The sequence below is a fragment of the Glycine max genome, chromosome 5 (assembly GCF_000004515.6).
Source record: "Glycine max cultivar Williams 82 chromosome 5, Glycine_max_v4.0, whole genome shotgun sequence".
Taxonomy (NCBI): domain Eukaryota; kingdom Viridiplantae; phylum Streptophyta; class Magnoliopsida; order Fabales; family Fabaceae; genus Glycine; species Glycine max.
The window spans coordinates 38,538,480-38,564,264 of record NC_038241.2 but is presented as its reverse complement, the minus strand read 5'-3'; the positions used below and the strand labels follow the sequence as shown (position 1 = coordinate 38,564,264).

Below are 25,785 nucleotides of genomic sequence, written 5' to 3'. Positions count from 1 at the left end.
CCATACACAAATTATCACATTTGACCACCATAGTCTCTGCCCTAGAAAATATGCAAGTTAGACAATTTTTTTCTTTATAAAATTCTGATTCAATTTCTATCAGAGTGAGACTGGTAGGCGTTTTGGTTTGATCAGTGCAGATTTGCAATAAGCATATTAAAACATAAATGTGTTTCCCATCCCATTTGTTATTTTGGATGTTTCCCATCCTATTTGTTATTTTAGATGACACGGAATCAACTCACAATTAGAAAGAAAGCTAAACCATAAGTCTGTCTAACCTGTCCAAATCACAGGATGGTATCAAAGAGATTGAATAAATAAATCCCCAGCCAACAAAGTTCAGCACACTTAATAAATAATATATCTTCAAGTGTGCTAATCAGTTCAATATGGAGTTGTGTGCATAGAGAAGACTGTTCGGAGACCAATAGAGAAACTTTCAAGAGTACTTCTACCTTATATTCAAACAGGCCCATACGTGCCTCCTAGAAAGAGATTACTCTTTAAGGATACCCTTAGTACAAATACAAACACAAGACGTTGTGTTTGTGTGATCGTGTTTCATGAGGGATTGTTGTAATTATTTCTTAAAGCTTAAAGAAATAATAAATTGAAGCCAACCTGAACAACTAAACACGTGTCTTATGACACAATTTCTCTGGCGACTTTTGATCCCAAAAGAAACTGGAAAATTTCCCCACCGAAATTTATAAATGATGATTGATTAAAGGATCACAGAACAAGAAAAGATGGAGAAAATTTCCTACACAGCGTATTCATAGTGGACAGACAAAGCTGAAAATATGCAGGGACCCAAGGGGATCTACTTCTAGTCATGTAGAAAGTCACATGTACATAAATGATACTTTACAGCTATCCCATTTATAAGGATAAAAGTAGGGTCCAGCCATATCAATGTTCACAAAATTCAAGCATACCATGCTTATCAAGGCATGATTTCAACTAAAGGCCAGTCTTTGCAAGAGGTTCAAAACTGAACACGACTCAATACATATGAATGTCAGCAGGTTACTTGATAGTGATGTAGCGGTTTGTTCCATGTCTTGCCCAGTATTCCTTGAGATCCAATGGTATAGATAAATCATGGCCTTCAGACACCAACCTACTGAGAAGTCTTGTAAAGACACTTCCGCTCATCTTTCGTCCTCCAATCCGGGCATGGCGCTTGTTTGGAAGCTGTGGTAGCGGATACATAGACAATGTTGTGGTACAACAAGATGACTGCCATCCGCCATTCCCCCATTTGTAGCACTGTCGTGGTACACCAGTACATGTGCAAACTGGGACCAGCATGATAGTTTCATCAAATGCAACCAGATTCACGCCAACATCCTGCCTATCCCATTCAGATCTGATCTTTGTCCCTTCAGAAGAAGCCTGCCTATTTAAATCCTCTCCCATTTTCTTTACTTTGCAGGGTGGCTTTGATGCCTTAGAATTAATTACCTTGTTCTCCTTTGATCTCTTTGATTGATGAGAATTGACAGCTTCAGAAGGTATAACAGTCACTGGGGAGGCATCTCTTATTATCATATCCTTTGTGTTGTATGCAGCTTCAGTCATGTTAGATAGATGGTTAGAAGAATGGTGCATCCGTTTCGATCCACATTGAATTCCACCGCCAAATGGGAAGTTGACAGAATTATTCCGACTCTGAAGGGCAGCGAGGGCATTATCTCGTTCCAAAAGGGCATTATCCCTCTGAGCAAGTGCTTCATCCCTCTGCCGAATGGCTGCATCTCGAGCAGCCAAGGCTTCATTCTTTTCAGATATAGCAGCCTCTAGTTCAATTTCTAGAATGGCAGCCTGCCTTTCAGCCATAATGGACCTAATCTTCTTATTCATAACTAGTGCATTCGGCTCTTTTACTTGATGCTGGGAATCAGTATTCCACTGCACATGCAAAATCCAATCCAATTAATGAATCAAGTGACCAGTAGTACAAATCTAAACAAACAGAAAGCCCACTAAATCTGTGCATTCTATTTACCAGGGAATGTGCTCCTCTATAGTATTCCATCTTATGCCTGCCATTTTCGTGTTGGCGGCCATCATCCATTTTTCATCCAGAGGATTTTGAAACAGATGTGGTAGTTGGAGTGAAGAAGTCTTGGGGTTTAATTAATCAACAATCTCTAGATGAAAGGCAAATTCTGTTAACAAACAAGAAAAGCAGAAGTTTGGCATTAGGTCAATAAGCAAAAAAAAAAAAGAGCGAGAAATTTACAACTAAACTCGTGTAGAAACATCCAGCATGTAATGCTCCAAAACATCATTCTAATACAATTTATAAGGAATCTAGGAATTTTTTTATGACTCTGTTGGTAGTTCTTTATTTTATCTTATGCACTACATACAGAAGCAGACACGAGGACACAATTTATTGGACAAAAACTTAAGTGTTATAGCATTTATCGGCTCCAACAATGAACTATGTTCAATCTTTCCTAATTCCACTTTATCAGCTATAGCATTTATATGGTGAAATTTAAGAAGATAGACTGTGAAAGACTTTATTTCTGTTGCTAATAGGTAAAATTCATATAAGCTATATACATTCTAGCATAACAATTTGACTTTATCACTGATCAGATATCACAAATCTAAAACTCTTTAATTGAATGTTTGATACTTAAAAAAGGACCAGTTCAGCTTGAAAAGAAATAATTTTGTCAAATCCATACCTCCTGAACACTATCCTCCTGAACATTAGGAAACAGGCCATGCCCAAAAATCTAAAACTGTCAGACTCTAAAACTCCAACAGATTTGTGTGTGTTATGCACTTAAAAACATTTTAGTATAAACAAAAACTACCAATGAGAAAGTTACTGATAACAATTACAATAACATCCATTACAATACCATTTTTAAAACTTCACACATAACCTCAAGTTGCACAATGAGGAAAGAAAGACTTATAACCACCAAGCAGGTATTACTGCTCTCAGTATAGCTACCCGGAGTGAAGTAAATTTCCTCTATAATATACAGTACAATCAAGAACAGAGGCAACTTATAAGTTGCACATGGGAAAGAAAGGCGAAAGCTAATAAGCAAAGACCTAATTGTTTCACAAGCAATGGGAAAATGGCCATTTTCTCACTGCAAATGCCAGAAACAAACAGGCTATAAAATGGCAATCCGTACATCAAGATGCAATGGTAATAAAGCTAATGAATGCTCTTGTCCACCAAACTTAAGTAATCATATCCAAAGCACATAGTTCTTAATTTCTCACTACATGTCCCCTATTTCTCACAGAATATACAAGTTAATAACTGATATCATAGGCATCTCAAAAACATGTTACATGGGCTATAATTATACCAAAAACATGACTATTATTTTAATCTTCAAACAAAAAGATATGATCTCCAACTGTCTATGGATAAATATCATGACAAAAATATTTAACAGAGAACAAGAACATCATTAAACATAAATCCCTCAAAACTTACCAAGCAAAAGATGTTTCAATGTCACTGCCAAATCCCTCCCAATAATATTTCCTTAACATGAATCATACTGTATTGAAAGGAAGCAGACAGTGACAAAAAAAATTGAACCTTAGCTAATTGACTATTTTAATTTATCATAATTATGGATAGTTACAGAGAGCAAATACTACATAGATCTGGACTATCAACTACTGGCCGATCCCGAGATAGTAATATGGCAAAGAATAAGTTTTTATAAAAAAAAAAAAACTTCAATTCAAGAGCAAGAGAGCCTTGAACAGTTCCCAAAAAGGGAGGGAGAGAGAGAGAGACAAAGAAACGACCAATAAAGTCTAAAAGCAGAAGAAACCACCAAACACAATATTCGATCCATAATTCCATATTACTACGGCTAAGTGAAAATGCAACACTCCCAGTTAAAGAAAGAACCAAAGGTCCAAAACGACAGATATAATTTATAACTCATTGCTCAGATCACAGACAGCATGTTTTACATTTAAATACTAAAAAACAGAAACAAATGAATGGCATTCACCACTCTAAACTTTCCCCAAAGGTAAATAAGAAAAGCACACTATGTAACCTTTTTTTGTTTCCTTTTCACACGAATGTGACCAAACACACTTGTGATCACATCATTGTGCTAAAACCTGAAGTCAATCTCTAAAACCTTCTCCCATTTGACCAGTACTGTTCACAACACTCAATCCACGAACACATGACAAAAAATTAAAACAAAAAGCTTCTTTTTTCAATCTCCCAATTCAGGAATTTCTACACAGAAGCTAAAAGCAAACATGCAATGCAAAGACGAAAAGAAAATCCAAAGGGGGGTGCGGCGAAATTAAGTGAGAATTACGGAATTGCAGTGTGCAACGAATCCCATAGTGAATTTGAGAATACCAAAAAAGTAGCACTGAAAAGAGTGAAAAGTTGCAGTAAAAGGTTAGGGACATTGCCTTACCTAGAAAGCTTCAGAAATTGAAAAAGGTAATTGGTACGGAGGGAGAAGGAGGAGGGAGAGAGAGAGTAAAATGTGGAATGAGAGAGAAAACTTAGAGCTAGAATGGAATCGAAGGGAAAGAAGAGAGAGAAATGTGAAGGAGAATAAGAAGATACCTGCAAGGTTCAACGAAACCGTCGTTCGTTTGACACTGCTCTGCTAGCGTTGCGTTGCGTTGCGTTTCACTCTTCTTCTTCACCTTTTACCACTCCGTCTCATGTTTCTTTTTCATCACTAATTAATAATTTCCTTTTTCTTTTTGTTAAGATAACTTGCTTATGTAAGGATGGTGATTAAAAAATAAATAAACTATGTTTCTTATCCTTAATTTTGGGGGTGTATATTTTTTTACCCTAATAAAAAAATTATTTCTTTGATTTATAAAGCTTTTTTTCATTAGCCACTTACTAACAGAATGTTATTAAGCATAGCTACCTACAACATTGTGTCACATGGCATTTATTTTTTATTTTTTATTTGCAAGGTCTGCAAGATAGAAAAAAAAAAGTCCAAAATCTATTTTTCCTCATTTCATCTCCCCCTCTAGTTGCTCAATGTCCATCCTCCTTCCAATTGCTTCCTTCTAGAAAATTAAAACATGTCATGCCTAATCAAAGAGAATGTCAAGCAAGAGAGAGAAAAAAAGAAAAGGGAAGAAAAAGTGGCGGAGAGACAGTATGTAATATGTAGCTGTAGAATTTTTTTTCTTTTACAGTATTTTCCATTGATAGATCGAGAGAGGAAGTTAAGGATTGTCAATTTTTTCGTTGTCAGTACTTTAATGTAAGATGGATAGAATCCACAAGCATGCTATGTGGCTTGAGAATGTATTGCAATGGATGAATTTGTTGTAGTTTTGATGGGTATTACAAAATACAAATTCTCATATTGTTTATGATAGTTTTGGTTCACTAAAAACCTACCAAGCCTATTTGTCGTAGTATTTTTTAAATTTTTTTTACATGTAAAATACATATAAAAGGAAAAAATGGATCACAATGACCCGGTATAAAATGAACTATTTTTATTTTGTGTCTTTGATTTATATATGGGTCAACGATTTACTGGTTCAATTTATTTTATCACTCATAATTTGTTAATAATCTCTAAACTATTTCAAGAACAAACCAATTTTCAATCTACTATAAAGCAACAACAATAATAGAATTTGTGTTAATAAAATAACTAACAAAATACAGAAAATTTTAAGTAATTAATGTAAAATTATAACTTATTTATTATTTTTAAAATTTGCAATTATTTTATTTATGAGTTCATTCTTCTTTAATTTATGTTCTAGAGCTCGATGATAAATTATTAGACAAACTTTAAAAAGACTTGTGTGCTCTACAAAACAATAAAATTAGTCTTAAACATAGATATATCGATTTACCCTCAATAGTAAATATATGTAAACATAAAAAATCCATCATTATTTAGCAACTATCTTTTTCTTAATTTAACAACTTCTAATTTGAGATTAATGAATAACTTCAAACCATACATGGAGTTACACAACTCAGAATTCCTTACTCAACAAAGCACAAATAATCAAATTTTATTTTAACAAAATTGAAAACATACAATCACCCTAACATATGTCCTTGTTAATCAAACCCTAAACATGTCTTTAATTTTTGAAAAACTATTCATGGTACTTAAATTAATTGACACTCATTTTTTATAAGAAAAAAAAAAAAAGAGTATGTTACTATGTTTATCCATGATCTCTTTTTTTTCCCCACAATTTGTTTCCTAATTTAAATAAAGAATAAATGGAAGTACCACTAACAGGTTCGGTCGAAAACGTGGTGGTTCTGTCGACAATGTGGTGTGCATCATGAGCTTCTATTAGTTAAGAGTTACACTAGACATGAACATATCCTTATATCCAAAAAAGGGTTACAATTAGTACACACTACATCTTCAAGACGCACAATCACTCACTCTACATTCTTCTATTTCCTCTATCCCTAATTTCCCAATTCGTCCCTAATTCTGCATTTTGCAGACACTTAATTACCCGCAATGGCAGAGATTCAGCCGCCGGAGGGCCAAATAAACGGTGCCGTGGGAACCCTAATTCTTCACTCCTCGGAGCCTTCCATCGGATCGAAGCGGCAGCGGCGGCCGAGCGTCCGATTGGGCGACATCGGCGGCGACCAGCCCTACGATCCCCACGCCCGCCGCAACCCGAAGCCGTGGAAACTCGCCTTCGACAGTCACCACCACCACCACCACCACCACCGCAGCAAGGACAAGGACCCAGGTAAACCCTCCAAGACTCGTCCTTTAACGAACCTGAGCGAGTTTAACGAAACCCTAGAACCTTGCAACGACCGAGAACCGGGGAACATCGACACCGTCGCAATTGGCAGCTGGAAGGTCAAGGAGTCCAAGAAGAGAGGCTCCGTCGCCACCAAGAGGGTCAGATCGAATTGGGTTTTGCGAATCGACGATGGCGGTGGCGACAACGGTGGCGACGAGGGAGAGGGAGAGAAGTATAATAACGGGGAAGAAGATGGGGATGACGATGATGGGTATCGGGAATTTGAGGTAGAGAATTCGGAGAGCCCTTTGAAGGAGCAAAGCCCTATTCATAGTATGGAGAATTTGGGGGTTGATGGGCATAGGAGGGTTTTTAAGGGTAGGGAAAGGGAACAGCATCATGATGGGGTTGAGCTATCTGCACCGTCTGATACTGATGTGAGGGATTGGAAGTGTGGGGATAGGAACAATGAGAATGGTGGTGGGAGGGTTAGGGGTGTTGAAGATGGGGTTAGGGTTTGGCTTAATGGATTGGGGTTAGGTCGCTATGCGCCTGTGTTTGAAGTGCATGAGGTGGATGATGAGGTTTTGCCCATGTTGACTCTAGAGGATCTCAAGGATATGGGGATTAGTGCTGTTGGGTCAAGGAGAAAAATGTACACTGCCATTCAGAAGCTTGGAAAGGGCTTCTCCTGAGCTGAGCTTGTTTTTGGTGATGCTGCCAGAGGCCGGATGTAGATTCTCAGCTTTAGCGAATTATTCAGATGCGTGTGTTTGAGCTCAACTGAACTGAACTGAGTTTTAGTATGTTCTTTCATGACTCTTTTTTTGTTTAGGGTTGGAAACGTTAGGACCTCACATGTTATTATTTAAGAAACAAATATCCTTCTTGAAATCCAGTGCAAGTAAATATAACTCAGCGAATTTTGTTGGAGCTATTCATTGAATTGTTTATTTTTCCTGAAGCAATTCTAGTTGTTGTATTTCTCTGATGACTTGGATGGGCGATGCCAAGGAAAAATAGACATGGTATGGTATAGCTTGTTTGGAAAGTTTTTTCCTCAAAAGAAAAGGGACATGCTGTTTAATTTCCTCATTCTGTCTATTGGGATGATAACTATAATTTTTTCTGGTCTTCTTGCAAAGTTCTTGTTTAGACCTTGTTTACCAAAGTTGTGTAGGCTAAAACAAGCAGCATTTTGTTTGCGTCAATACTTGTGTTGTGTTGCTTTTTTACATTTAGTGATATGGTCATAAAGTAACAATTGTTAATTGGTTTAGTCTACATTACACAGCTTTTGTAAATGTTGTCTATGGAAATGTCTTAGTTATGTGGGTACTAGGATGTAGTGTTTTTTGATGTGTTACAATGCCCAGAGAACTGATATTTTCCTCCAAAATTTAGCATATTTCATTTGGGTGCCAATGTGCTATTATTGAGGTAAATTAATTATTACAATTTTTAGCACATCTATTTTGTAGATATGATCGCCAACTGGTTTGGTTTTATCTGATTATCATGGTATTTTATGATGTTGATTTATTCTGAATTTCATTGTTGCTTGCTATTAATTCTTTTGGAAACATCTGTTTCTCTAGCCGCGTTCAACACCTAGCAGCAGGATGGATTCAAGTTTGCGATATGATGTAAATTATGATGTAAATTCTGTCCGTGTTTGGAATTTGGTGTCTGACTGTTCAACAATGTTTTATATTTTAATCAGGATTGTTGGAATTGGCTGAGCTAGTGTTTAGTTACTGTGTTTTGTTGTTGCCTCTAAAGCTTCTCTTTTCTTGGGTGGATGTGCTATGGTTTATGAGAACACACTTGCAGTTACTTTTTTACATAGCTGGAGTGTGACTTTGATGGTGGTCAGTATTGCTGTTTGGCAGAAACAATATAAAGCATGTAATGCTGCCATAGAATTATTTGTCTTGTATTATCTAGTGATGGAGGCACCATCTAAAAGTGGCAAATTTAGTTGTTCTTAGTGGAGCATGAGTGAGTGTATCTTACTATTGGTTGATGCTCCTTGAAATTTGAGTGCATTTCTACTGCGTTTTCTGCTATATCTATCTTTGGATTAACATATTTGAAATCAATTATTTTAACAAGGTGGATCAATTTGATAAAAGATGAATGAAAGTAGAAGGAAGCTCCATTGAGAGAATGAATATTTGCCAAAAGAATAACATGTCTTGTACTTGATTATATTTAAGAATAAAAGGCCTTGACAAAACATACCGTATGACACTTCTGCGAAGATGTGTGGGACTCCTACTGATGGGACCAAAGTATTTTGACTGTTGTTCTTGCTAGGAGATTAACTGATTAATAGAGGTAAGGAATCGAAGATTGTGTTTGATGATTGCATTGCATCCATGGAGAGCAAACGTCTTATAAAGAGATGGAAATTATATGATAGTGATTGTGAGTTACTTAGTAGTAGTATGAGTCATGTATCAAATTGCCACTATCAATTTTCACCGTGAATTATTAATTTATGTACACCTTTTAGCTAGCAGAGGTACGTACGGACCGCATGTTTGGTTGTGTGTATGCTGCCGTCACTGTTGAAATCACTATTGTCATGATATGTTCTTGCTGTTGTTCAGATCAGTGGTTCAAGCCATCAAATGAAACAAGTTTTCTAATCACTAGATTACAACTATTGTAACCAGCTTGGAGACAAGGATCAGAAGTACAGTCCAAGTGGAGGAGTGCAATTCAATTCACTTGACCATTCCATTCCAAATTCTAAACAAGATTCAAACAGATTTGTTATCCGGTCATCCATCTTGTGTGAAATATTGCTTGATTATAATAAAGGCTAGCTACTATAGCAGTACATATATAACCAATTATCATCAGTATGGCCTTAATTTGTAGTGGGAATGGAATAGTAATGGGTAAGTGTTAATTTATTGACAACTGAATCAATTTTATCACAGGTAATAAAGATTAAAATGAAAGTTCAAGTGTCGAATTATTAAGATGAGAAGAAAGACATAAAGAATTAGAAGTCTAAAATTTAGAGTAAGGCAAAGAGAAAAATAATAGAAAAAAATAAAGAACAATTTAATGCAATAGATGAAATTGAAATATTATAATGTTAGGGTTTAATATACCAAAATTACTTATAATGTAATGTAGGAGATTTTCTCTAATTTATAAAATTCTTGTTTTCATTTGCATCTACTGAATTATTCTATTTCTGTTTCTCGCACGAAAGACCTAGTTTATTTATTATTTTTTCTCAATTTTTTTTGCAGAGATAAAATACCAAATTGCATTAAGATAAGAGATGCAAAAATTCTTAGGCAAAATAAAAATTAATCTATTTCTAGCAATGAATTTATTCAGATATCATTTCCTAGTTTTTTAGAAAATAATCATTTTTCAATGCATTACCCTCTAAACATTATATGGATAATCAGACCATAATAACAATAATAACAGGTAAGTAAAGAGAAGAATAATAGAACAAAATAATATTAATTAGATAATAGACAGAGAATTACATTACAAGAGTTTGACCTTCAGACTCCCAACAATGGGGTTTAGTCTCTCATAGTCATGAGAGACTTTACATTTCAAGAGTTAATAGGGATGGAAGAAGGAGCTGGATGACTAATAATAAGAAAAAAGGAAATGAGTAAGGAGAGAGGGTTTCCCCTAAGAGAGAAGGTGTTATTTTCTTCTGCTTCCTGTTACTTTTATAAGCACGAGGTAGCTTACATTTTATGTTGACTTCGCGCTAAGTGTGCTTTGGGCTTTCATTGTGGGCCTTCTCGCGCTAAGCCTCCTGACTTATGCCCTGAGTGAGACTTCGCGTTAAACGAGAGTTACGCATTGAACGAGACTTCGCGCTGAGCCTGAATTGTATGCTGAGCGAGCTGTCTAATCCTTTCAACTCTTCTTCAATGTTTTTTCTTCCTCATTTTTCATCAATTTTCCTCTAAAATACTTTAATTCTTTTTCTTTTGACTTTTACTAATAAAAAATTACACAGATGTTAATTTTTTTGTTATTCTATTAAAAATAATAATAAAGTGAAGAAATTATTATCATTATTTAAAAAATGACTATTAATTTAGTTCAAATTTCATAATTATCAATAAAAAATCCGTGGATGAATTCATATTGATACAAGTAAAATTATTCATTCTCGTATGCTATGAATATTTATACACTCATTCAGATTTATTATTCACCTTTACCAAATAAAAAAAGATTTATTATTCACCTTTTTTACCGTACATAAAGAATAAATGGTTCCACTTCATGTCATCCAATGAACAAGCATGTGGTTGAAGATGAACTTAATGCCAGAAAAATAGATAAGAAAAAAAAATACCAGATCACCAGTACCATCATTGTGACGTTTAAATAATAAGTTATAATTCAGCCTTGTTTCCATAAAAATAAAAAATAAAAAGTTGATTACGTCAACTTTTAATGGCAGATAAAATTTGTTATGCAGCTGGTGGTGATATTAAATTTCCCTCAAGATGGCCAGGACATAATGCCATTCGAATATATAATGTCACCAAGCCATAATACTAGTCTTTATTTTTCTCCACACATCATTTCATTAGCTTATATTTTCATTGGCTTGGAGGTGAAAGGAGAAGAGAAGGGAAGAGAGTTTTACTAATAAAAATTAACAAACTAACATTGATTAATAAAAAAAATTAATTTATATTTTTCATATACCAAATGTCACTTTTTACATTTTTATGTTACTTTGCAATTGACACAAATTGTCTTCATTTAAGAAGCTCGAACACCGCAAAAATAGATTTAAAGGGAAAAAAAAACAAGAACCATACAACTTACAATATGTGGGGCTTGCCTTAAAAAAATGTGGGGTTAGTTTCCTATTTGGTAGTCTATCTTCGATATGGTGAGACCTTCATGAATTTCAATCAATAATATAAAAAAATATTTAAAAAAAGTATTATAGAAAAATGAAAGGTGTTGTTAATACTTCTAAAAAAGAGATGATGGATCTTGATTAGTAATATTGATAAGAAAAATTATGTATGGACATTCCATACTATTTAACACTTAGAGAGAAAGGGATAAAGAGAGAGAAATGTAAAATATAATACTATTTATATACAAAAAGAAAGATACAGATAAATAAAGAATACATACATGATTGTCAATGTATAAATAAATGACTTTTTTCTGGATCCTAAAAGCAAAATGTTAAGAATGATTTACTCAAAGAATACCACTCAAAACTCAAAAGACACTACCTGGAGTTGCCACATATCATAGAGTGTATATATGTATGTGATAGCAAACACAGTACATTCACCAGCTAGCAGTGGTTTAAATTTTCCTTAAATGATAAACAATTTAACCTGCGTATTGTAAGAGTGAAGAAGGTCTAACAAGTAAGACAAGAGGCATGCAAATAGCCGAGGAAGCTTGCCAATTTACCAAACAAGGGTCTTCATATGAGACAAATTAATTAAATAAAGTCCCGTAGAATGGAATAGTTAGGCAAGTCCATCCTTGGCTACCAGACATGACTCTTGTCTACATGCAAGACCCTTTCTCTCAATTTGATGACTTCTGATTTATCTATGTTATGTTAACACCCAATGACAAACCTCCTATTTATACCCGACACCTCACACTTCAAATGGTAGTCATAATGTGACACAAACATATATATGTACATTAACTCGGTGGCATAATGCTACATATATTCCTTGTTATCAATTAAATGTGTTATTACTTAGTCTCATCCATGACTTCTCCTTGCACATCAAACTTTTATCCAATGAACTATGGCGAAAGCCAGAGATAGAGATAGAAGAATATGTTCCAAAAAGTCAAAAACTAGCTAGGAGGGACCAAGCTGCTCATACATATCGTGGCAGGGGTGGAAAAGGCAGAATTGTCTGCAGGTACTACCACAGTTTGGATGTTGATAAACCAACTTGCATTGATATTCTTTGCGTTCTGACATTCCATTTCATTTCTAAGTTCTCACCGCAATTATAAAATTGATTTGATGGTAAAAAGATACGAAAAAGATCCTAAGTTTTAAAAAATTAATAATTAACAACTGTCATTTGTGGATAGAAAAAAAATCTAATGCTTCTACTCATCGTAATAACAAATATTCACCTTTGGCATTTTTTTTCAGCAAAGTAGAAAGGCGTCATTCTTTATCTGTAATATAATTAAATGGAATCTACCAAAATTATATAAAGGAACAAGCTCCAACAAACTTTTTATTTATAGATAACTATAAATTTCAGTTTAATTGAGAAATGATGATAAAGTGTGTGCCATATATGTTCACTTTAATTCATACCCTGTCATTTGCAAGAAAATTTTAATATCCTTTAATAAGTTCACAGTCAAACGGTGATTGGGATCTTGAGCTTTATTTTCCTTCAGCTTTATGAGCTCTTAGTATTCTAATTTTTTTTAACTATACTACAATGTTCTGGAAATCCATATACATCCATATTAAAGACAAAAGGATTGGTGGATTACCAAAACAACTGGGAAGTAATCAGTCAAGTGATCAAATTGGTTTATAGCTTTACAATTCGGGTAGAAAAAAACAAAACACAAGATTTTTCGTCTCAATTTCATAGTTGACTTCACTCCCTTTATTCCTTTATTATGAGGTAAAAGAAACTCCTTACATAAAACAAAAAAGAATTAGAGAATCAATTTAATCGAGTTGACTTCAAAATTGTGGTCACGCAAATAAATTTTCAGCTGTACCATTGCAAGCATATAGCCCTAATTAGCAATATATGCATTATTCCAATCTAGCTTCCCCGTCAAGTTAAGAGAGTATATCTATGTCTTCACGTGCATTCAACTTTCTAACATTTTTAATTACGATAAAATGAAAAAGAAAATTGAAGTCAATTTTGTTTCTGTTGCAGGCAAATAATATAGAGCGGTTCCTTCTGCTTTTAGTCCTCTAGACTACTTCCTTCCCACAACAAGTATTGTTCTTTCTAGCTCAAAGGCATATCCTATGAACTATACTACTGAGCCCTGGCCCTTTAAGTTCTCAATCTTCCTTAGAGTAACTTCCCGAGTTTTCTATATCATTCTAAATAATTTATTCTTATTATTAATCTTTCTAATCATATAGTGTAATATAACATATTTTTCGTTTTCTAGACTAGTTCTTGACACGAATCATTTTAGTTTTTTTTATTAGCTAATCTTCAAATTTCACCTGTTCGATTTTGCACCATATATTTTGCCACCATAATTAAGTAAAATTATACTATGATTTGTATATAATAGCATTATTTTTTTTCGAAAGTATATAATAACATTCTTTTAATTATTTAATTATTTTAAAATTTTAATTGTTTAAATAAATTCTTAGTAGTCAAAGTTACTCAACCAGCAATCACATGGATCAACTGGTGTGAAATTATTTCAATCTAACTAGAAGTATCAGGTTTAAATCATGAGTACACACTTGCGTTAAATACTTAAAAAATGAGTTTTATTTTTTATAGGATACTTGGTTTGAATATGATTGTCTTAAGTGAAGAATACTTGTAATTTCTAAAAAAAAAAAAAAGTCAAAGTTACTAAAAAAGAAACCTTACCTTGTTAATGCATAATGTTCTATAGTTTTAACTCTTTTTTATGTAAGCTATTTGAGTTTTAACTTGACTTAAAAACGACAATTTGTTGTCAATTTATATAATGATAGAAAGGATTCAATTTACAAGGTTAATTCGATTCAATGAGCCTACTGTCTACAGCCCAACCTGATTAATAGGCCTTATATCCCAACAAAATTTATGAAACATGGCCTGGCCCATTGAAAACCCAACTAAGAAATACTTGCCGGGTACTGGGCATTTTGGCTTTTGTTTGCATTCTACTCTTTTGTTTCATGACAAAAAGGAAAAGAATTATGGAAGCATTAAAAAGAAAATGTCCATGCATCAAGCAACAAAATAATTATTTTATTCAAGTTGTATACCATATAATTATTTTTATGCTCAATTTTTGTCGTTGAAAATTAAGAAATTGCTGTCGTCGTTCTTCTCATATTGTATTTGAAATATGTATGATATTTCTTTTTGATAATATGTTTTGAAATATAGTAATTTTCTCCTTTTTAGGGGTGTTCTTGGTAAATTTGACACCTTTAAATTGAGGGAAATGCTGTACTAATAAAATCAACTATTAATATTATAACCGACTTCGGAGTTTATGTATGTACTAGATTTTTATCATAATTTTAATTATTAGTTTTTTTTATTAATGATTATAAATCACTTTATTCGATCTTTAAAATATTCTTTCTCGCTTCCTAACCGGAAGACATAGCAGGTGGCTATTTAATATTTAATATGCAAAGTAAGATTTTTCATAGGTAGCATATATATGAAATGAAATTAAGAAAGATATAACAAGGACAAGAGGAGTTCAAGAGGATCAAGGAACTGAAGAGGAGAAAAGCAAGTGGTAAGTGCACTGTTGGGACAGCCCATGTCCAAAGTGTTACAAATCAACGGCAATTTCTATTTCAATATTTCTTCTTCGTCAAAGATAAAAGGGACAGGGCAATTATATGGTAAGGGATCATACCTAAGTGGGCTCCGTATCACACAGGGCATGGGTTCCTTCCTATGCGTAGAACTTTGGGACTCGTTTTATCAAGAGGAATAGGAATTAAGAATGTTCACGATTCAGTTTGAATTAGTTTTTAACTAAAAATTCATTTGAACTGCAAATAAAAATAATATGTAGTTTGATGTGAAAACACACATTATAGGTTAGAAAGTCAGATTGGACTTAATTCAATTTTATAAAATTGACTTGCGAAGAATTGTTTTACATTTATATTTATTTCGATATTATTCAATCCGTGTAATAAAAGCTGGTGTGAAACAATCAAACAAAAAGCTGCACCAAAAATAATGCAAATGTTATTACATGCAAGTACTCATTTGTTCTTTTCCCCTCTTGATACAGATATATTTACAAAATTTGTCAGAATCAAACTGCAACTGTGCCGACCATGTTTTTTTTAGCACAATCATATAGTTCAAGCAGCCGGAGACACATCCCAGAGTTTTTCTTTCTTCTTTTTTTAGCCATATTTCTTGCAATCTGTCACGTTATTTTCGTATCATAATTCATAACGAACCCCCTACATACCCGCCAAATAGTCTTCTATTTAAAGAGGTTCTGAAAAACAAAATAATTGTATTTTCTTTATTATGGTCATTCTTTTTCCGAATTTGATTTTCCATTATTTCAATTATATAATTTTGGTCTATTCGATAATTTAACATCAAATATTTATTGGAATCTTTTTTAAATGACAACAACAATGTTTAAATCTATAACTCTGCAAATTATTTAAATCTAGTTATCTTTAACACAGAAATGTTGAGTTATTACTCTATTGTATATAATCAAGATTGAACATAAATATTATTATTTGAATTTATTTTTTGGCAAAAATAATTTTTAATTAGGTTTCACTTATCTTTTAATTAAATTTTGAATTAGTCAAGATTTTTTTATAAATTTAAAGGTTAAGGAAAAAATAATTACTCCATTGCAGTAATATTTATATAAGTATTAAATATCAAGTTTACAAATAAACCAATTAAAATTGCACCATTCAAATAGCAAATGATCAAATTTGTAAAAAAAAACTAAATTCCACAAAATAGAAATAATGAAAAATACTATTTAAAGAAGAAGAAAAACCTCGAACACGCATGCCCTAATTAAAATGAAATATTAACAAACCAATAATAATTACTGCTACTTTCTGCTGAGCAAAGTTGTTGCATCATTGTCACACACCTACTTCCATCTCGAGCAAATTAATAGACGCAATTGGATGCAAAGAACACCCGACAAACCATGTATTCCGCCAATTAGATCCTTAATGCCGGATCAATCTTTACCAAATTACACTATCACTTCACAGACTACAAATTAAAGCATGACACTTATGCATGATGTTACAAATTATTATAGTAATATGGCTTTATACTTATAATTAGCATCAAATAAGATTGATCTATCGGTGATGAGTTTTTTTATTAAAAATCTCAATTCACGCTAATTACGTCAAAATCATACTCTAGCTTTTTGAGGACCCATGAAAAGATTTCATTTCAGACTTCATTCAATTTTGGAAATTAATCATGCATTCATGCTGTTTAGCTAGGAGGGCTGGACCGAACCCAAGATATCGGTGTATCCATACATGGATATGTGACATATGTCGGCATAGTAATAAGGACAAACAAGCTGATTAAGCTTATGATATATAAGTCTCATCATGTCATTTAAGTGTTTTTATTAAACAACACCTGGATCTAATAGTTCCATTATAGTAGATATTTCCTCCGAATTGAATTATGCAAAAAAAATTAATGTGTTCAGTTAAAATATAAGTAATTTTTTATTAACTATCACCTATTTAATGATGTATTTCTAAAATATTTTAAATTTAATTGGTGTTTTATTTTGAACATTTTTTTCTTATTTTATCCTATGTAATTAATGTAGAGGGTATTTTAGGAAGCGAATTAACTTTTTTATTGAGACAAACAAAATTAAATGAAGTTAACTATTCTCTGTTCCAAAATATATGATGTTTTTTAGAAAAATTATTCCAAAATATATTATTTTGCAAAATTAATGTTACATTCATTACTTTTTCCCTAGACTATTCTTAATAAATATTTAGTGGGAATAATACATAAGAAGAGTAAATGAATCATTAATTAGAGAGATATATAAAAGATATATTAAAAAGTTATCTAATATTTTCTTTAAAATTTAATAAATTAATTGTATTGCTTAATACATGTACAAAAACTTTAAACATCATATATTCTGAATAGGGTAATTAATTTTTTTTATGGGTATGATTCAGATTTTTTTATATTTCAATCCGGATGGAGTATGTGCTTTATTGCTTTTAATGGTAAATATTATTGCTTCCTAGTCCCTACGACCCTAAATACCAAATTAACCTACTTTTCAATTATTTAATTAGCTATATATAACCCCCAACCCACTGCCATAGATGCTAGTGTGTTTTAAGGCATGCATGTAGATTCTATATTTCCAAGTCAAAGAAGCACACATTGACTAAAAACGACTTTGGAAATCACTGAAGCTATAGTATATATGAAGCCTGCATCTTTTTCCCACCAAAGAAAAAGCTAGGAGAGCTACCAAGTACCAAACAATAACATGCAAGGATGATTAAGGCATAAACTTAATTATAAAGTAGTAATGATGATTCAGCCTTTAAGATGTGACGTCTCACAAAAGGGTGTCATATGAAATGGAAGGGAAGACTCTAGGAATATGTACGTGGCCACCTTCAAATTGGAGGAAAGTCACATACAATTGGTAGGCTATATATGTGGTGCAAGGTTATAGTCTTGTAGATCGATATTGAAAGCCTCGTGTATGTGATGATGATGAAGTGAAACTGGGAATCTATATGTCTTTCTTCTAAAAACAAAATCAGAGATAGTACTGTTTCACCAGCCTTTAACTGGTTTCACCATGTGCGGGAGAAAGTTTGACACGCGTGAAAATTAAAGGTTGCTTTATTATGTATATATAGTTGCAAAAAAGTCAGGTAGGGTTTGGATGCTGACTTGTCATAGGTTGTACGCGCACACAATTAATAGATGTGTCAATTTTATTTTAACTCCATCCGCTGTGACATTGGTTTGATCGGGTCGGGAGACATTTCTAGTGTTTGTTTCACAGCAAAACTACATTTGTTTCTGTCACATCACAAATTGATAAAAAGATTCCTTTTGAAGAGAGGTTCCTTTTCTTTTCCCTCTATTAATTTTTACACCATAAACTAATTAACAAGTCTACTCAAGAAATGTTAGCTTATATGTATTAATATTGTTGCTCATAGCACCAAAAAAAAATATTGTTGCTCATTTAATGAAAGTTCAAATCCAAAATATTGGTATAGATGGAATGATGCATATGATCGGTGAGGAGAAAGCAAAATGTGAGTGGACAAATACAAAACACAAACTCCACATAGAATATCTATACATATCCTCGGGGATAGCTCAAAGTAGGGTTAGTCGAACCGTGAGGGAAATCTAAAGTAATTTTTTTAAAAATATTTTAAATGTGAGTTATATTTGACTTTTTTTATTAACATTTGTCTTTCTATCAAAATATAAGAACTTTTGTTTAATAGAAAATAATCACAAATATTTTTTTTTTGGACATAAAATTTAAACTTTCGTTGTTTTATCATTAAGTCGGTCATGATAACTTAAAGGAAAAAAAATCATTTAGTCGCTAGTAGAGATGAAATAATTTCATCCTTTTATACTACAAATATTCACGTTGCTTGAGAAATGAAATCTAACCCTAACTTTTAGGGTTTCACTTTGTATTTATTTATACGAGGAAACGTCTTGGCCATGCATAAATGTCTTTTTTTTTCGTTGCGTAAGTTGTTTGCCTGGCCCACCGCTAGCGTTTGTCACATAACTGGAGAATAGCACTTTTGTAAAGAAAGACACAATTAGGGGCAACTATTATTGTCTCATATCCCTCATGCTTTACCATTTTCGAAAGCAAACAGAGCAAACAGTGTTATAAAGGAAGTCGGGAAGAAGATAGGATCACTGTCCATTGCATTATTACATAATAATTAGTAGGTAGGTATTCTGAATAAATATAAGTAAATAATAATTAATAGTGGTCAGGAAAAAATAATGCAATTAATAGAAGATTTTTGTTTGTGATAAAAATATATATAGGTGTTTAACTATTTTTAGTTTTAAATTGTGTGTGTGTGGGTATATATATATATATCGAAAACTAGCAAATATTTCACGAATATTGTGTTGACGTGTTATCTTAACTACGTAAAATTATTTTAATAATTTGTTATAAGCAATGGGTAACAATTAGGTTGGGGGAGATAGGCAACTCTGTATTTAAAAACTGCAAACTATTGCTTTTTAATTAGGCTTTTGCACTAGATAGCTACATGCCATGGTTGGGATTTTTAAGTTTGTATCCTTATGTTTTGCTACCATTGGTGCCTTTATTATAAAAGTTTATTTCACTGATTAAAAATAATAGGTTGGGGGTTCTTCAATATTGTATGATTTTTTTTTAATTTAGGTTTATCAACCTAAATTTAATGACCAATATATCTTGAGATACTAATATTTGATTAAAAAGTTACCTTCTCCTAATAAATATTTTTGTATACGCACAAATTCAATATCAAACATTTGACCAAATACTTAAGGAAATAATTTTTTTAATTCTTAAAAGTTATAGATCCATGACAAATTCATACACTTTATTCAATCAACTGAACTATCATATCATATATCATATTGATATCCTATGAAATGGTATGGTTAACCATTCTCTTGACAAAGTGGCAATGACAAATTAACTATAAAAAAAATATCGAAAACAAAAAAAGGACCATTACAAAAAAAAGGACCATTATTAACTATATCATATTGATATCCTATGAAATGTTATGTATGTGTGTGGCAAATACTTGAATTAAGTGGTTAAAGTGACAGAAATGAAAACAAAAAAAAAATACTTGAATTGGTTCAATAACATTTGGTACTCATTTACAAATTATTGATTAATATATAAAAAAAATAATTTGAAATATATAAGATGAATTGGATGGTAAAGGAGAGTGGAAGATGGAAAAGATTGTGAGTTCAATCCCTTCTACTAACATAAATAACATTTATTAATAAAAAAAAAATTAACTGGCATACACATCATCATATTAAATTCAATCCCTGGGTTCTATAAGAATCAAATTAAATTTAAAATGATTAATTATCATATAAAGACTACTCACGATTTTATAATAACAGATAATTTAGATGAAATTGGACAAAATACATTGTAAATATATAAATTAGATTGAAAAAAAATTTCATGTAAGATTTTAGTTCGAAAAATCTAAAGAAGGACCATTAAGTTTTACAATATCGAAAACAAAATATGTGACAATAAACTGATTGAGCAGTAAAATTAAAGTAGGGATGTGTTTGCTTATAGGGACAACACAACAACTTTCGATTTTTTTCTTCTTAACAAACAGTGACATCTTTACTGATAAAGACACCACAAAGAACTTGCCTTCACCTGTCCCAAAATAAAGTAACATTTATTTAAGAAACTTCTCAAATGAATTGTTTTTCTCCATTTATTTTTCTTCTATTTCAATTGTATAATTCTTATAAATAGTAAGTTACAACAAAAATAATAACAATCATTTTGAGCTAAAAAAACAAGGTTACATTATAAGAAACTCTTGGACATAACTCAAGCCATGTAATTATTATCGTGAGAAAAAATTAATAGTGAAGTAATTAATAATTATCAGAGTAGTGTTTTACATTAATCCCTTTAATAAGAGAAATATATATATCGTTGATGTATGAGAGGCTTTCTAATTAAAGTAAACAATTATGTATTCTTATATATTTACCCATGAGTTGCTTCAACAAAGGAGAAAACTCCCATGTGATCACGAATTACCAATTGTATGATTTGATTAGTTAATATATTTATGTTTTTTTTTTCTAACTACGTGTTAGCGTGGCTTTGTGACTAGACCATAGGTTGTAGTACCTAGGATCTGTCTAGTGTCGGAAATCAAACGTCCCAAATTACTAAATTGGAAAAGACCATAATAATGCCAAAACTCAAAAGATTCTGCAAATATAGATGAAGTGAACTACACCAAAAAAATGGCTTGTCTTGTCAATAGCTGATGAGTAGCATCAGCCTTTCATTTCTCAATAACGGTGAAATTAACTGTATCAACAGAATAACTGCCACCACAAGAATCATTTTTCTTTAACATATAATTTTATAATTTAATTAATAATTACATGACATAATTTTCAAGTCTGTAGGATTGACACAGTCTCTTGGAATTTGTGCATCATCTATATGTATGACTTGGACAGGAACGGAACAACGGATCTAGCAAAAGATATGGTCTTATTTGGTCGGCACTTTGTGTTGTGTTCTTCATCCATCAATTTTACTGCACTTTATTCATCGTGTTCAAAGGCCTCTTCAATTTGGGGGACAGGGAACCAAACCAAACCACGAATTTCCCTCAAAATGATGATACTGTGATACCAATCGTAGCTTTGGTATTTGGTGCTCATGCATGTAAGATTTTTTTTCCAACTGAGATACTGGTACTTGTTTGGAATTTCCCAACCTAACTAAAAACAATAGTTCCTTAAAAAGGATATATTAAAATAAAAGGGTCAGGACTACTTAAGAAACAAATCATGAGTATAGATGGACTAATTAGCCTTTAAAAAAATGGATTAATTACAAGGCATGAGTTCGGAGCTTACAGCATACTATGTTTGTAGACTTGAAAGGCTATTTGAATATGATATTAATCAATTGAAAGAACCCGAATTATTGCCGAATCTATATGGATGAAGAAACTTTTGTCGTTGGTCTTCTACGTCCCAAAACTGACCACCGTTATCCTGAAAATTATGTTTGTGTCAGAATATAGGAAAAGAAGAAAAGAGAAAAGCCTCTCTCTCTCTCTTTCTCATTTATTCTTTGGTCATTTTTCATAATCTTTTAATTATCTAATACTAGTATGTTTGGATAAGAAAAAAATAAACACAAATAATAATATATTTATTTTATTTGGTTGAAGAAAAATAAACTTGATTTTTAAAAATAAAATTTAATTTTTTCTTTCTATTTATTTTTACTCCAATTTAAATTTCCGTTTTGGTTCTCCTTCCCTCATTTTCTTTCCATCTACTAAAAATTTAAGTTGTTAGCTGAAAAGCACCTTAATTATGTATTTATCTTGAATTGAAATTTGACATTTATAAAACTTCCAATACAAATATTTTACATTTTCGGAATCGATTCTACAATAAATATAATTTACTTTAAAAAATTTAAAACTTTTAGATATTATGATAAATAAGAATTGATTCTATGACCAATAAAATTTAAAAAACGTGTCTATATTTACATTAAAAATAATTTTAGTTTACCATTTACATAAATTAAGATTATTTGTTGTAGATTTGCTTCTTTTTTTTTTTTGACAGAAAGATTGTAGATTTGCTTTTAGAATATTACCCTTAAACACAAGTAATTTTTTTTAATAAAACCAAAATTTAAACCAATAAAGAAGTGGTTTCATTAATTTAACATACCTCAAAGATATTTGGTCTATGGCCTTGAAGAAAAAGTGAGGATGAATAATCCAAAAGATAGCCATCATTATTAGCTGTGGGGAAGCTATTGGTAGTGGTGGTCGGGGTGGTAATTGTGTCAGCAAAAGCAATGGCCTGGTGGGGTCTGAATTGTGCTACACATGGTAGTGGTGATGGTGATGCTATATTACTCAATTTCTGAAATTCAGTGGGAAAAAGTTTCATCATTAGGCTTATTTGAGAAAACTATATATATATATGTTTATGTATCAATAGCACACGAAAAATTTTGTGTTCTATTTTCTCACCTGATCGGGTCTAACCATGAGGGTGTCTAAGTCCATGGCCGAGTCAAAGAACATGGGATTCACGGATGCAAGTTTCATTGACAAGAACTGCAGAGAATCGTTGGTTTAGGCATTGTAGGTAATGAACAATGTGGAATAACTTAAAAACAAAAAAAAAACTACATATTGTGGTGCCACTAGCTACCTCCACTTGATTCTGTAAGGACTGAACATAATTGATTATTTCGTCCAACACAAGGGCCTTTCCGGTTACCTAAAAATATTTATGAAGCAAATCAAATGTAGCTGTCAAGAAGGGGTGATAGAAACAAATAACTGTCTCAAGGAAGATATATATATATATATATATATATATATATATATATATATATATATATATATATATATATATATATAATTCAAACATAAAAGAATAAAGAAGTGAAACTTCACCTTATCACAGCCTGGCACAAGTCGCTGCAACGTCGTCATCCTTTTACTTATTTTCTCTCTTCTCACCTGAAACAAACCATTTTTTTTTATTTGCAACATTCACAATGAGACATGATTGTTTTGGGGCATTAAGGGACTTCTGGTATATATCCAACTAGTCACCTAACATTCATACACATATATATTCAATTCACATATGAGAGATAATTTCTAGTTGTTGTTATTGTACCCTTTCAGCAAGGCTGTGGCTATCGGTTGCTTGACCCCTTCTTGCTCTAACGTGGATATACCCAGTTGGAGGATCTTCAGCACCTATTTTCTTGTCCTTCGTCACTTCTTTTGGCTTCTTTTGTTTCTTCTTTCCCCCTTCTGTTGACTCCTGTAATAATTTATAAAGTAATTAGGCACCAACTTTTTACATTATTAATAAAATGAGTGCTAACAATCTACCAACGTAACACTCCTTCTAATAAACTTTATATTATTAGCTAAAGTTTATAAAAATTATAGAATCATATTTCGTTAAGCTAAACTATGGAAAATAGTTTAAAAAGAATGTGTTGCTGATATTTCTAAATTACTAATCACCTCCTCTCTCTCTCGTGATATTTTAAAATATATTATAACTTATTTCTTATAATAAATAACGGAAGTAGTATTGTGTTTAACATTGTAGTGTATGAAAGAAGGAAAAAAAAAAGGACTGGTTTAAAAAGTTTACCTTTGATAAAGGGTCACTCGAGGAAGATCCATTTCTTGCTCTTCTCTTCTTCTCCATGCGGGTCACCACCTTCTGAGTGACCTGTTCACCTTTTTCAAGCTTGTCCACTACCATGGAAGTCTCAGGACTATGGTTTTTTACCACAGAAAGTTCAATGTCACTGATGGTAACCTTGGAGCTTTGTTCAAAACAGCTTGTTTCCTTATTATCAGTGACACTATAAGACGTTTCCTGAATATTATTATTGTGAAGATAATGAGGAGAAGGAAGAAAGTTACTAGAAGTGTTTATAATGGGAGGAGTAATTGAGAAGCATGCGGAGTCAACCACAAAGGAATGGTAGTATTGGGATGAAAAAGCTGCCATTTGATGATGAGAGAGAAAACTTGGGGTTTGAAAAAATCAAAGATTGTGAGGAAAGTGATGATACTCAAAGGTATGCAGATGTTTCAGTAGTTTTGGACTCAGCAAAAGTTGCTCTCTGCAAAACTTTCAGAGGTCAGGTCTATATATAAAGATCTTTGCCTCATCAATTGCTGAAAATCTTTATGCAGTAACTCATTCCCATGCAGAGACAGTACATTTGACCGGTCTAATCTCATCAACTTAATTTTATTTTCTATAACTGTCATCAACTCAAACTTTTTCTCTAACGTGATTGTCAATAAATGAGACCTAAAATAAAATTTAATAAAGACTTTTTATACTTCAAATAAGAAAGTTATTTATTGGGTTTTTTTTTGTCTATTCTACTTTTAAAAATAATAATAATAATAATAATAATTTATTAATAGATTTAAAGTTTAAAATTGTCTTGTTCTAGATAAATCCTGTACGTATAATAAGGGAAAATTTATATTTAATTTTCACTTTGGATCAATTTATCCTTTAACTTTTATAAGTTAAACATTACTCTATTTTCATATCATTTTCTTATAATTTTTTTTATTTCATCTCTGGCTAACATGATTCGCATCCTTTTCATATATTATCATATTTACCTATATTTTAACTTTTATATTTTTTATAAATAATAATTTTTTAATATATATTAAGAAAATAATATAAAAATGTGTATAGAGTATATTAAAAAGAAGTATAAACTATTTATTTTAAACAATAAATATTAAATAATTTTAATGTTTGATATAATGAATAATTTTAATAAAAATTATTTTCATTTCTTTAACGAATGTTATAAAGTACGTAGTTGTTAACATTTGTCAAACCATAAAATAATTTTTTTAGTTGCTCGATGTATGACTTTTGTTTGACTTACTAATACTATTAGAGACAGTAGTTACACTAATTTTTG

General features: G+C 31.9%; 3 protein-coding genes and 1 non-coding gene across 12 annotated transcripts; 1 reads left to right on the top strand and 3 right to left on the bottom strand.

The window, feature by feature from the left end:
* Positions 1–689: 689 nt before the first annotated feature.
* Positions 690–4,749, bottom strand: LOC100813103 (protein BASIC PENTACYSTEINE4). 4 transcript variants are annotated; one of them, XM_003525381.5, is made up of 4 exons: positions 4,604–4,662; positions 4,344–4,400; positions 2,015–2,177; positions 690–1,917 (listed from the first exon to the last, which is right to left on the bottom strand). In XM_003525381.5, exons 3-4 carry the CDS (start codon positions 2,081–2,083, stop codon positions 1,033–1,035), a joined length of 954 nt encoding a protein of 317 aa, XP_003525429.1. In that variant the 5' UTR covers positions 2,084–2,177; positions 4,344–4,400; positions 4,604–4,662; the 3' UTR covers positions 690–1,032. The 4 variants fall into 4 exon arrangements, with proteins under 4 accessions (XP_003525429.1, XP_003525427.1, XP_006580620.1 ...); XM_003525379.5 differs by lacking the exon at positions 4,344–4,400 and having other exon boundaries at positions 4,604–4,749; XM_006580557.4 differs by lacking the exon at positions 4,344–4,400 and having other exon boundaries at positions 4,449–4,659.
* Positions 4,750–6,275: 1,526 nt separating this feature from the next.
* On the top strand, positions 6,276–9,604 carry LOC100789887 (uncharacterized). 5 transcript variants are annotated; one of them, XM_041015634.1, is made up of 3 exons: positions 6,276–7,559; positions 8,872–9,096; positions 9,372–9,604. In XM_041015634.1, exon 1 carries the CDS (start codon positions 6,516–6,518, stop codon positions 7,449–7,451), a length of 936 nt encoding a protein of 311 aa, XP_040871568.1. In that variant the 5' UTR covers positions 6,276–6,515; the 3' UTR covers positions 7,452–7,559; positions 8,872–9,096; positions 9,372–9,604. The 5 variants fall into 5 exon arrangements, with proteins under 5 accessions (XP_040871568.1, XP_040871570.1, XP_040871567.1 ...); XM_041015636.1 differs by lacking the exon at positions 8,872–9,096 and having other exon boundaries at positions 9,438–9,604; XM_041015633.1 differs by lacking the exon at positions 8,872–9,096.
* Positions 9,605–12,173: 2,569 nt separating this feature from the next.
* MIR169T (microRNA MIR169t) lies at positions 12,174–12,299 on the bottom strand. The gene has a single exon (NR_126686.1). It is a non-coding gene; the product is annotated as a microRNA MIR169t (primary transcript).
* A 9,694-nt stretch (positions 12,300–21,993) lies between these two features.
* LOC100790417 (transcription factor bHLH137) lies at positions 21,994–24,959 on the bottom strand. Of its 2 annotated transcripts, none has more exons than XM_006580558.4 (8): positions 24,471–24,959; positions 23,979–24,128; positions 23,750–23,815; positions 23,502–23,570; positions 23,318–23,404; positions 23,010–23,207; positions 22,173–22,313; positions 21,994–22,050 (listed from the first exon to the last, which is right to left on the bottom strand). In XM_006580558.4, exons 1-7 carry the CDS (start codon positions 24,834–24,836, stop codon positions 22,221–22,223), a joined length of 1,029 nt encoding a protein of 342 aa, XP_006580621.1. In that variant the 5' UTR covers positions 24,837–24,959; the 3' UTR covers positions 21,994–22,050; positions 22,173–22,220. The 2 variants fall into 2 exon arrangements, with proteins under 2 accessions (XP_006580621.1, XP_006580622.1); XM_006580559.4 differs by having other exon boundaries at positions 21,994–22,034.
* Between the last annotated feature and the right edge of the window lie 826 nt (positions 24,960–25,785).